We start from the raw sequence: 14,132 nt of genomic DNA on the forward strand, positions 1-14,132 counted from the left end.
TACCAATGAAAATATAAAAGCATGATTCAAAGGTATAAACATGTAAGACATAAAAAAAGATAACTGTTTTATCATTAAGCACATTTGGCACTCCTATGAATGTGTAGCACATTATAAAAATATACCACACTGTTGTTTGCTTTGGCCAAAAAAAACCCCCACATAATTAATTTTCAAATACATGCTCTTCCACTATGTTTATCCCTAGAGATTTTGACAGCACTAAGTTCAAGAAACTTCTGTCCATATCTTTCCCATAAACACAGTCCTAAACTATAACTAATGCAAAGTTTCTGACAGATTTACCAATACCTAAGGCTAAAAAATAGATCCATTTCTACTGACATTGTCCACTAAGAGAAAAAAAAAGCAATTTGAGATGAAGTACAAAACAAATAAAAATGGTAACGTTTGATTGCATGGTCTACAAAAACAGTTATAGGCATACTATACTTATGTTTATTTCTAAAGCCAAATTAAGGAATTGATTTCACAAATACTGAGGTATATAACATAGCTTTACACATATGTGTAAATCACATACAGTTGATTTAACACATTTTAGCTCATTTGAAAATATCTATTACACTTCTGTATCCTCCATACTCCTTTATTTCCAGTGTTTGTTTCAAATCAAAGACTGTATTGATTACTTTAAAAAAGTTTCAATTTTCACAAGCACACAAAACATACATAGACCTTTCTAATTTTTTGTTAAAACTTCACAGAAATAAATTCACTTTAACTTTATTTGGACTTATTTGAAACACATTTTTAATATTTGGCAAATTTTTCATGGGTTTCTTCCCCCCCAAAACCCCCCCTAGACTTTATGTTAGTTTTCATTTAGCTCCTGCTCAGGACACAAACAAGATTCTTCCAAGACTAGAAAGAATACAGACCACCAAATTCGCTATTAAACACAATACAATTATCCCTGATATCATTCTTCAACAAGAAGAAGGTGTCAATATATTTGGTTTTGGGGTTTTTTTTCTGAATTTTAATAATAAAGCTTCCACAGTATTAGCTATTTCCATTTATCCATTAGGATCATGAACTACTTCTTATTCGGATTCACAATGCATTTTTTACCCTTTGAGAGTCTAATCCTACAGGTGTTTTTTCTCCCCTTTGATTTTGTAGCTCATCAATGAACTCCGGAGGATTTCATGGCATATTATACACAACCTTTTTCATTTTGTTATTCATTCATTTTTCAAATATTTATTCTATCCTTTCCTTTGCAAAATGTAATGACTATTTACCAACAAACATTAAACTTATGTGGTCTCGGAAACAGAATCCAATCCTACAACCACCAAAGTCAGTGAGAATGGTTCTACTAAGTTTAATGGGGACTGAATGAGCTACTGAAAAGCAGAGTTTTAGTGCAAACGTTACTTACACAATCTAATTCTAGGCATCGTTTATATGCTCTGGGTTACATTCTGGAGCTACATAATCTTTTATAATAACTATACATGTAATTTGGGCTGTTCTGAGTCTTATTTAAATCAGGAACAAAAAATAGCTCACAGGACACAGTGCCAAACCTACACTCAGCTTTAAAGCACTTCTAGAAGTAACTGTCCAAACTGTGAATAATGCTATCACATATTGCCTTTTATGTCTATTAGATTGAGGAGGATCACAAGAGTATAATAAAAACGAAACCAATCCCCCAAACTGTACTATGGTTAGAAGGAGAGGATGCAAGAAGGCATTAACAATATAGGCTGAAAAGAAAGGCCAGCATTTGATATGTAACAACTCTGTTCTGGGTCAGACCAAATATCTATCTACATCAGTACTCTGCTTCCAGAAGAGTTCAGTAGCAGATGCTTATGGGAAGAATGAAAGAAGCTGGACATGTTGAGGACAATCCCTCCCTTCAGACCTTGGAAACTGGCGGTTTAAGGACTTTCTGCTAACATCTAGGAAAAGATTCCTCAACTTAAAACAGTAATTTAACTTCTTATGACAAATATAACCATATAGTCAGTGTGTTTGCAAGGTCACCTCTATGTCGATCCAGGAAGAATGCCAATCATTTACATAGCTCAGAGCATGTAACTGCTGAAGTGGTGTAGTTTAACTCTGAAAGGCCAACATGTTGGCTGCCATGGGAGCTGAAGCTACCCCAGGTTTCCAAACATGGTGGACCTCACAATCACAAGGTGAATCATCATCTCACAAAACAGTGAAACTGTTTTTGAAAATTAGGGAGAACTGACTCTTTATACCTCTTTCCTTTCTTTTTTCATTTCCTCATTGACTCACTCACTGTTTGCAGGACAGCAATGGTTTTGCCAGAAAAACTGTTCTATTGATATTTATGTAGTGCTTTTATTTATATGGTATCTTAAGATAAAAATAGGAAAATTATCCAACAGAATATAAACAAGCAGAAGAAAATTAATATCTAAAACTCACTCTCAACTCAGAGCCATGACTGGCCCCTGAGCATTACAACAGAACAGGAGGAATGGGAAGGGGAAAAAAAAAGCATCTTTTATTGAAAAAAAAAAAAAAAAAAATTCTGCTTTACCATTTCACAGAAATAGTGTGAATAGTGGAATTCCTTGCTTTTAAAAAAGATTCACCCTCCAGTTCACCCGCCTGGTTTTGTCTAACCTGTTTTTCTGGACTTCCGCTCCCCTCAGTGAGGCAGGCCATTAGTGTCATTCTCAGTCAAAATGGCCCTTTTTCAAGCAGATTTTACAAAGCATCTGCTCTCTCTACATTCCAATTCATTTTTAATAAGAATAATATGTAATGAGAGTAAATAAATAAATAAATAAATCAGAATGAATCTTTCCACTAGTTTTCTCTATAGAATACAAGTTCAAATAAAGTTCTTTAGGGTGGTGAAGTCCTTGATTTCTACTTTCCTACTTTTTAGTTTTGAATAGTGCAGTTTAAGTCTAGTTCACTCCAAGAAAATAAAACAAAAAGTTAAAACAAAAAGACAAGTGAAAGACAGTACTTTAATCCAAGGCAGAACATTCAACAGCGTTCTATGACTATTTCAAATAAGCTGACAAAATTTCTTTTTGGGCAATACATGCCACATGAAGAACTACTTTTCCTAGTGTTAAACATCCTGTAGGTTAAATAATTGCTCAGAGAATGGGAGGGGGAGTGGTCAGGGAGAAGGATCATATGCTGAAGTTTAACCCTGTGGATACTCACAATAGAAAAGGGCATACCACAGCCAGCCATACTGTACTGTCTTTCATCTGGCAGAAAGCTGTAACTTACTCTCTTGATTACTGGAAAACATATTTCACCCTGTGGTGTATTTCATTCAAATATCATGCTACTCCAGGACAACATCTTTCATTTCTTTTTAAACTACCTTCATTTCTGCCAAGGCCTAAGTATTCTTTGCTAGAAATTTCTTCTCTAAAAGCACAAGTAAGTTTTGACAAACTTCTTAAGAAATCACAAATTTTTAACTCTCATAGATGATACAGAAGGACTAGATCACTTTTCTATGCTCATTTATATATTGTTGATAGACTGTGATTGAAAACTTCTTCTGAAATTAAAGATCTGAATATTTTTGTGTATTTAGCCTTTTCTTTCATCCAGTCTTTTTAGGAATCAGATTACTCTATGGGCTAGCTTTTCTGAGAAACTCAAGTTCATGTGTAAAGCTTAGTTCAATGTTAGGAAGTTGAATATCAATTCAGAGCCAGACTTTCTAAAAAAATTCCAAACCTAAGACAATATCAAATATGAACATTCTTAACCGAAACATCTATTAATTGCATTATTATTCCATTTCCAATACCACAAAAAATCAGTCTAAGTTCTGCCATTTTGAAACTATATGTAAATGTGTTGATTTGACCAATTTTATAAAAAATTGTATACAGACTTCTTTTTAATTAGTTTAGTGGATATACATTTTATAGAAAACAGATCTCTGAACTGCAAGCAGTAGGAAAAATAGCCTTTTTCTCTGGATTTGTCTTTCATGCTTTTTCACATATTTTTTGTGGTGAAGATTAATAGGTTAGCACCCTAATAAAGGTTATTTTAACCTTTGGAAATGCTTCTTTTTCAACCCTGTCTTTATATAAAACAAGAGAATTAGGAAGAAAAGCTGGGCATGTCTGCATTTTTACAATTGCTAAACCCAAAAAACGTTTCAAGCCAAAAAAAGTAGTGAGTATCATACAGATTCCAGAGAAACATCACAACACTTAATTGACCCCAAGAGATTTTAAAGGCTTACGAAAGCTGGCTAATTATTAGAGTACATTCGTGTAGGAAAATTAGAGGACAAGCATAGTTGTGTAGCTGTCCATTTATAAGAACAATATATTGACAATTACTGGAAAAATCACAACATTCTGTTAAGAAAAACATTCAAGAAAATTTTATTGGTGAATGTCTTCTCCAAATGTCATTTTTCTAAACTGTTTAATAAGCTCAGAAAACTAACTGTTCTCTGAAATTCTAAAACATATATATATATGTATTTATATTTAATATAAGTATCTATATGATTTCTCTAAATACATATGATTAAAACTATGGAAATAATTTATTTTGGAATATACAAAAATAAATGAATAATGAAAATTTCAGGGACCCTAAAAGTTTTCATTCACAAAAAAGGTTGAATGTACACATACATAATTAACTCTCTGAAAGTCTGAATCTTGTTGTAGTTCATGTCAGTCATTCATGACCTACATGACCCAAACTTTTCTAGATATGCATTTTTGTCTTAAGCCTGACTGTTCAAAGGAAGCTCCGGGTCCTACATGTTTTTTTGAATACAGGAATAAAAAATACAGATGGGTAAATGGTAACCTCAGCTTCAGAGGTTAGACATGGTTCAAGTAAGCATCAGAAATGTTTGCTTCAAAAATCTTTTGAGATGTATACCCCCACCCATCTCAATAAACATGAGGCTCCTGGCACCTTCAGGCCACTCCTCAAATGGCTCTAAGACCCCAGATGCAGTATCTCCCCATTAAAATGACAAGAATCTTCAGGTCTTCCCCTCTCTGACTTTGCCACACTACACAAACTTTAGCTGGTATGTCCCTATAAGCCTTTTTCCAAGTCCTTCTACCTGTGTGAAAACAAAAAACCAAAACTTTCAAGGGGCAATGAATTAAAAAACCCAACAAACAAACCAGCCATCCCTACCTCTTAAATACTGTACATTCAGAGAATTCAGAATTTCAAACAAAGATAACCCAAAACATTCTATAAAGTTTGGGGAATGAATACTAAAAACACAATAGAAAAGAAAGCTGTACTTGCAGCTTACAGGAAGGGAAGCTAGGCAGAAGCACAGGGTAATAAAAAATAGACTACTCACAAGTTTATAGTCATCTAACCTTTAATATGTTTCAAAGTTCATGTCACATGAGAAATTTGATTCACTTTCAAGACAACCTTGCCTTTTTGTTTGAAAGTCCCTATTTCAGAAACAAGAACATAAAAGTATTTGGAAGATAAAGAACAAAGGAGGACTAAGTTGTAAGCATATATTTTTTGAAACTGATGATAACAAATCTCTAATTACACTAAAAACGCTTAATTCTAAAGAAGATATGTCTTAATCATCTCTCAGCTTCACTTATATTGTCCTCCTTATATGTCCCTAGCACTAACTCTTCTACTTGAAATAAATTATGCACAAATGAATCTGCAAGTTGAAATTTGTTGATTCATAACTGTAGTCTCAACCCCTTAAATCTTTTGGGACCTGCACTGATACCCTCTGGGAAATTCAAGAGCTTCAGGAGCTGATTCTTCGCGATGTTTTCCTGTTGTAAACTCAGATTTGTGAAATGATCAATACCTACTGCTATTTCCATATAAAAATATAATTTTATAGTATTTTCCATACAAACAAAATGACTAGACTGAGAACCAGGAGATGGTTTTAACAGTATTTAGCATTTAGGATTCCTTAGCCCATTCCATTCAAGGACAAACTAGACATAAGTAGTTTTTAGCTAAATTAAGATTGTGTTATAGGGTATGGGTTTTTTTTTCCTCTTCTCCGTTTCTACTATCAGAAACTCAAGAATTGCATGGCGAAGAAAGTCCATTAGGCCCCTAGATCCTTTTCTGTGATGCTGCTTCCTAGACAGTCAGCCCCTAGCCAACAGTGTTGCATGGGGCTGACTCTAGCCCATATATCGGACTTTGCACTTGCTCTTGTTGAACATCATGAGGCTCTGGTTAGCCTGTTTATCTAGCTTGTGCAGGCTGCTCTAAAGAACACCCTCCAGCATACTGACCGCTGCCCCCAGTCTGGTATTATGTAGTCATCTGCACACTTGCTGAGATTGCACTCTGCTCCATCATACAGGTTGTTAATTAAAATATTGACTATTTTGGTCCCCCTACCATCCATGATGGGCTCCATTAATTACTGCCCACAAGTTGGATTTTGCACCACAGAACACAACTATTTGAGCCTGGCAGTCCAGTCAATTTGCCACTCACTTTATGGTCTACTTGTCCAGCCCATACCTCAACAAATTTTGAGAATAAGACTGTGGGAAGCTGTCAATGGCCTTGCCAAAATAAAGGCATGCAATATGCACTGCCCTCCCCTTATTCATAGTGCCAGTCACTTTGTGATAGAAAGCAATTAAGTTGATCAGCCCTTGGTAAACCCATGCGGGCTGCTCCCAATCACCTTCTTCCATGAATTTAGAAATGGCTTCTGAGAGGATTTGCTCCACAACCTTCCCAGGAACAGAGAGAAGGTTGATTGGCCTCTAGTTCCCTGGATCTTCCTTGCCTTTCTTGAAGATGGGTGTGATGTCTGCCCTTTTCCAGTCACCAGTAACCTCCCCCAGTTGTCATGACCTTTCAAAGATGATAGAGTGTGACCTCAAAATGACATCAGGCAGCTTGTTCAACCCCCTTGAATGCATCCCATCTGATCCCTCGGACTTGTATATGTTTAGGTGAATTAAGCTGTGCTGTGGTTGGATAACATCTGCTATGTTCTCAACTAAAAGGACTTCAAGCTCCAGGCAGTGAGACATGTATGGATTTAAGTGTGGAAGAGAAAGGAAGCTGACATCTCACCTTCCTCATTGGTTCCTCCAACAGTACTGCTATTTAATTCAACTACAATATTGGCTGCATCAATGGCCTCTTCTCACAAAGCACAGACAAGTCAGTTAGGAGAGCTCCTGAAATTTGTAAATAGGCATTACTGAAAAACCTTTTTCGATGGAAATCAATGTATGTGGACATGCTAAATATCAGACATTTAACTAGATCCTTTAAACATGATCTATACCTATGCTAAAATGTCAGTTTTAACATTACACAAAAATTAAAGAACTTAGGGAAGTTATATTCAATGATTTGGGATCCTCAACTCAGCTTTCAAGAGACTCCAGATGCAAATGTACTCTCTGAGAACAACTGATGGCTCTGTTACTACTTCCATTTACAATGATGCATTTGGCTTAGAACGATTTTCCTTTGAGGCTACAGTAATGAGTCTAAAACTCCACAGAACTAAGACTTTTTTCAATTTTATACATTTTCCATTGCTTGGCCTGTTTATTCAATTCTGATGCTTGACTTTGTCTTTAGAGAAGTAAGACTAGGAAGTATAATTAATGACATCACTATACTTTGATATGTCATACAAGCTAAATATAATTTAAAAAAATACTATACCATTTGGCTAAATACAGGTTCCAAATGATATCTTTAGTATCATGCATCACTAGTGGGCTTTCCTTTGGAAAGTATTTGTTTGAATCTGGCTATTTAACCAAGAATTAGGTAGAGACAAGCCATGAAGATAGTTTCTGTTTAAAAATTAAAAGCATTTCAGGTGGTATTAAGGACTGAGAAGGCCTGAAAGCAATCAGAGCACATTCTGCATGAGCTGTGAAGCTGGGGTGTTAGTGATGGCCACAACTCCCAATAGCTGTGGGTTTTTTTTTATGTTTATTTTAACAGATACTGACTGAAACAACTTACTTCCAAGGACAGGATATCTATCAGATAACTAGAAAACAAGATTTCAGCATTTTAGATAAGCGTCATTGCTGAAAGAGGTAGAAAAGCGGCTTTATGTACCTGATGATGCCACAGACTGAGAATGGCATGTGATTCATTAACATAGCAGCTGAAGAAGCAGGATCATATCAAGAGATTGTTGATACACACTCATTGAAAAAATTGATCTTCCAATATGTTACCTAGGAGAGAGTTTTTCCCCACCTTTTTAAAAGAGGATGATGAATCTAATGAAATTTTCATCATACACTTTTTTGCTTTTCTACAACACTGTAACTTTATAAGAAATTTGATGAAAAAAAGATCGTATTCTTTGCAGTATACAATACAGAAAGGCTGGATTCTGATCTGACATTTATAAGCAATTACAAGAGCTAGACATGTGTAAGAGTGTCAAGATACAAGAAATGTTATGGGGACCTTCTAATCCATAGGCTACACTAATTTCCTGGCACTAGACAAAAAACAGCAATCACTGTCACAAGCCCACAATCACAAGCTCACAGCCTGAGACAAACCACATCATGAAGGATTATCTGAAAAGAAAACAAAACACATTGTATGTGTCTAGTTTGGACATGTGATAAGAACACTAAAGATGGGAGATGTAAAGATATTGTTGTTCTAATTGCTGTTTACTTTTCAAGAGTTAGCACATGTGAGGTAGTTTTCAGTCTTCCCCCCCCCCCCAAAAAAAAAAGAAAAAGAAAACTGCTACCTAGCTGCCATGGAAGGCAAGCAAAAAAATGGGAACGGCTATGTGTCTGAGTGTTGATATGTAAAAAAATGTGAAGGAAACTCCTGGTCAATAATTTCAAAAGCTGTCAAAACGACTGGGATTTTAAAATTCTACATAATCAAGCTCAGAAGCAGAACAACACTTTGTCTCAGGGTAACAGATATATTCCCTTTGATGAAGGAAGCAGTGATGGATTTCTTTTTAGCTTGGTTCCAACTTACAAAGTTACTTTCTCTTTGAAAAAGTATGACTAGATAGCCCTGATTTAAACTAAGTTGAAAAAATGAAATTTTGAAAAATACAGTACTTCTGGCGCCATGTAACCATAAATATTGGTACTTACATTGATGAGAATAAGACATATGTACATATGCTGACTCAGTGTAGGAAAACAGTAATATATTCAATGGACGCTGTTCTGAGTAAAGAATTGTCTTTTAACTGATCATATTCAATTGGTTCAGCTTTCTGGCAAGTTCAGCCATTTTGCATTTGGCTCACATCATATTCTCATCAAGAAAACAACAATGCTGATGGTTACATGGTACAGAAAGTAAGAGCTGCGTCAAGCAACTGTGTTGCCAGATTTTGTCCACCAGAGGTAAAGTGAGCTCTGCCTTGTAGATCATTTGCTACATGGATGGACTGCTGATGAAAGGTTGCCTTAAGATCAGCCTTCTGGAGCATATAGACTGGAATTCTCCAAAGTCCACATGAAAGACATGAAAATATCACTAAATACCAGGGTCATACTTTCTGAGACATCTGTTGGCCAGATCTCATCTGGGATAGCCTGTTTGACATTGCACACAGACACAAAACACTACTTTTGCACTATCAGACACTATGAATTGCCTCTGAATGTCTTTGGCAATGTATGGGAGCTGATATGAATGCAAGAAGATACCAGTAACTGTTCAGGTGAAATGATTACTATTCATGCTATTGTGAGCAAGATAAAGGCCCTTCCACCAGTTCAATCACATGCAATCCATTTTTCACGTGATATGGTGCCAAACTTGTACTAAAAATATGCCACTGCTCAATGTGCATAAATGAAGTAAACAGAAGATCTTTGGCAAAGACTAGAGTTTTCCCCATGCTGTTTCGCAGCCTCACCTTCCACAGAGCACTGGGTACACTGAGTTTATAATGAAAATATTAAACAGTAGTTTAATGAAGACTGGTGGCTAATGACTTATTGCATTGTGATATTTGCAAATGGTTTAAATAGGTGCTTGCACACTAGTGATTTTGTAGAATGCTAGATAATACTGAATAAAATTATTATGACTGAAATCTACATAAAACTGGTATAAAAAAACCCAGACAATGACTATACCACAAAATAGTGGATCATTCAAAAAACTTTTGGACAAGATTTAGTACATTTCTATTGGTTTGCAATAAGGAAAGTTTTTTCTGCCCTTCTCTCTCATTTCATTCACCCTATCCAACAGTGAAATCTGCAGTACAAAATGGTGTCCAGATATTTTTCTCTTCCTTCACACCCTAGCATATGGGATCTCTTAGCCCAGCAATATGTACTCCTCCCTACACACTTGTTTGAGGCCCAACAGATAGCCACTGATATTATGTGTCATTATTTGGCTCTGCTTCAGCACTTTGCTATAAAACACTGAGGCCAGAAAGGAGGGAATAGGAAGTACAGACTGTTCCAAGCTTCTGCTGCTTGTTTCTGCAGAAGCAGAAAGTCCATGTGGTTTGGTATTGCCCAACTGCAGAGAACGGAACAGTTAAAGACGCACAGAACCAGGCAACCTAGTACTAAGGATAGCTAGTCTGGGCTAGGCAGAACAGAGTATAAGGCAAGAATCGTGGAAATTTTAGCAGAATACTAATACAAGTTTGCAGTTAGTTTTCCTTGGTATCGCCTACTGTTAACATGATACGGCTGTATCATATATATCACTATTTCACACTCCAGTTCCAGTAGTCCCATTATAGTTAAGCCACACATTTCTCACAATCAAACTCTTCAGCACAGACAAGATCGTGCTTGAAAAAAAGAGAAAAAAAAAAAGAAAAAAAAGGAAAAAAAAAAGAAAAACGAAAAAAGAAGAAAAAAGAAAAAAAAAGAAAAAAAAGGGAAAAAATGTGACAAATATTGCAGGATATAATTCTAGTTACAGCCATCAGTCTTGAACACTGAAATGCTCACTCACTGAACAAAGTATATCCTTCATGGGCATATACATTGTAAACTTATCACATACATTGCTCTGTAGAAAACAGATGTTCTTACATTTTTCATCACAAAATGCTAAGGGCTTGAGTAACTTTTCAGTCCCTAGTTCAGCCTCTGAACCTGCTGTGCCAATTAAAATGTCAGCTCATGGTTCTCCTGTCATGATCTGAACCCAAACACTTTCTCTGAGAATTGCTCCCTAAAACCACGTTTTACTTCTTTCCTAACAAACTCAGTAACAATTTGAAAAAAAAAGGAAGAAATGTGTGGCAACACCAGAGGGTGATACAGTGCAAGCCTCTCTGAAATGAGCTGGCCTTTTTTTCCTGCCTTCCCCACTCCTTCTTTTTCTCCTTGGCCTCAGGAGCATCTGTCCAAATGCTGTCCAAATGCCTTGCTGACAGAAAACTGCCCATGTAGTTTCCAGTTTAGCAATTAAAAAAAAAAAAAAATCACAGGATTATTTGGGCCGAACAGAGTGAAACAAGAACGGCTCAATTGAATTACAGTATATAAGACACTGGCCTACTGGCTGAATAATTCAAAACAGGATATTTTCCTTCTTTAATATATGAACAGATACTTCCTTCCTGTGTGAAGAAATAAATCCTTCAACTTTCTGCTTTTTATTATTTTAGAAAGAAGCCAGGGATCAGAGAACATCAACTAATGAGACTGTTCTTTTTTGTATATATATTTCAAATTAAAATGAAAAAAAACCCTAAAATTTAAGCCAGATCTCTATGTTTACACACACACATTTCCTGTCTACCAAATGATGCCTGGGACTCCTGCCTCAAACATTTTGCATGCTCTTACAATAAGACAGTAATTCTGAAAATGTATCTTAAAATAGCTGCTGAAAGGGAGGAGAAAAAAATAAAATTAATCCAAGTCATCAAGTCATTGGTAATAATTTCATACAAAGCCCAACTATTTTCTAAAGGGAAGGGGGTGGCAAAAGAAGGCTGATACCCAGATGACCGAACACTGATTAACTATAAACTGCACTGCTCCAACTAACAACATATTTGGTTTCATAACTCTCTATGAGCCATACAAACATGTGATCACAAATAGGATCTAATCCTGCCAGTAGCAGGGCTACCGCATCAATCTCCTTTGCAAAATTACAGTGGAATATTGACAAATGGCTCTTGCAAAGATTCAGCAGCTGAATAAGCACAGTCAGAGACAAGGGTTCATGAAAAAAAACCTCAGTCATATCCCCTTAGGTCTCAAATGGCCATATTGCTATCAGTTTTCTTTGCTTTACCTGAAACCATTAAAAAAAAAAAAAAAACAGCCAACAAATGTGAACAACTAGAAAAAGCAGTGCTCTAGACAAATATATAGGTAAGTCATCAACAGCTGCCTTACTATGCATACTAAGTCTAGAACTTCCCATGTAGACTGTGTCTTTTGAGGCTATAAAAAATAAGATTAGTTTAAAGATTCTCTTCCTTGCTTACTGAATGATAATATTGATTCTGTAGACATTTTAAATTTTTTATTTAATTATCGCTAAATTCAATTTCGAATGTGATGTTATTCCTCAAATTCCTTTGGAGCCTGCTTTTATAAATTAGAAAGGAAACTTCCGAGCCGATTTCAATCCTTTGAAACTGAAAGGACATCATTAACTCTACATAACTTGTAAAAATTACTAGTAATAATTTCTGGATTTTGTGGATCACAGACCTTCTAAGTGTGGATTTTTTCTGATTTAACTATACTTCTCTTCATAATTTACTACTGTATTCAGACTCGTGATCTTTATAGCACTTCACCTATAAGACAAAAGAAGAGCTAATAAACCTGCTTCACCTCTTGTTTTGGGGGTGTGTTCTTTTTACTGGAATACTGCAACACTGAATCCCAGCTATATTTTCTATATTTTCAGCTATATTATTGTTCTCATTCTATCATGAAAATGAACAAAATGCACACTCAAATATTGTTGACATTATAATCTGTTACTAAAATACTAAAAAGCTAAACATTTTAGAACAAAAGTAGCTGTTTCCTTATTCTCATTTGATTGTCCTTTAACTGTAGAAATACATGGGGTTCTATGGTGGGTGTGACATTAATAGCACAGTAACTACCAGAGCATCTCAAAGAGCAGGAAGCAATTAATCCATGACAAATACATTTAAATGAGATATATATACCAAATGCTTCTTTATTTCTGGACATCCAACATGTTAATTCTAGCCCTGGAAGTCCTTTCAATTTCTTTTATTTCCAACACCTACACGATTGCTTAAGAAGAACAGTATTTCTTTTTTACATGAAGTTTTTATGCTAATGACAGTGCTTACTTCAGAAAATGTGAAATCATCCACATTTATTTCTTCATAGTCATCCTCCACTTCATCACTTTTAACAGCTGCAAGAGCACTGGCCAGTTTCTTTCGCAAAACAAAACCCTTCCAAAATGCCTAAACAAAAAATTTAAAGCATGTTATACAAAGCCATAGATCAAACCCAAATCCAGATTCTCTATGTTATCCCATTAGGAAGATAAAACATCTTGGGCCTTGGTTAATAGCTCAATGATCTGTTTTTTGAACTTTATGTGACATTTAAAACTACAAGACAAATTAAATGCCAGCATATGTCTAAAGCATAGAGTACTCAGGAGGCTCTCCACAAGTAAGCAGAAAGGAATCCTGAAACTCCCTCAACTACAAACCTGGGTCAACTAATTAATTATTTGACAATTCCTTCAGGGACTATTATAAACTGAAAGGAAAGGCTACATAAGAAAAAGCTGAGTGTCAACTTTCAAATTACTGAGAATAAAAATACACTTGTACTAAATGTCTTATAGTTTACAAGTAGCAATTCTTGGAGACATCTCATGCAATTGACCTAGGTCAGTTACTCTTTCTTAACTGTCTAAGATCTTTATTTAAAAAAAATATTACCAGTAGGCATAATCATATCTAAAAAAAAGGAGCACATTAGGAATTAAGTGCTAGAAAAAGAGGAAGGGTGTTAGGAACACATGCCAAGCCGTAATCAGATCCAGGAAAACACTTAAGAGATCAAAATTATATAGATGGAATTAAGAAAATGAAATTCAGGACAGCAATTTTCCCCCAAATCAGTGTTTTACATCATTAGAGTTCAAGATGCCCTAAG

General features: G+C 35.5%; 1 protein-coding gene across 1 annotated transcript in view; it reads right to left on the reverse strand.

Annotated features, from left to right (window-relative positions):
* LRRIQ1 (leucine-rich repeats and IQ motif containing 1) overlaps positions 1 to 14,132 on the reverse strand; it is a 112,901-nt gene that overhangs the window by 57,134 nt on the left and 41,635 nt on the right. The window contains exon 17 of the mRNA XM_009584910.1: positions 13,307 to 13,426. Coding sequence (XP_009583205.1) covers positions 13,307 to 13,426 — 120 coding nt within the window. The remainder of the gene's footprint in view (positions 1 to 13,306; positions 13,427 to 14,132) is intronic.

The sequence above is a fragment of the Fulmarus glacialis genome, unplaced genomic scaffold (assembly GCF_000690835.1).
Source record: "Fulmarus glacialis isolate BGI_N327 unplaced genomic scaffold, ASM69083v1 scaffold27270, whole genome shotgun sequence".
Taxonomy (NCBI): domain Eukaryota; kingdom Metazoa; phylum Chordata; class Aves; order Procellariiformes; family Procellariidae; genus Fulmarus; species Fulmarus glacialis.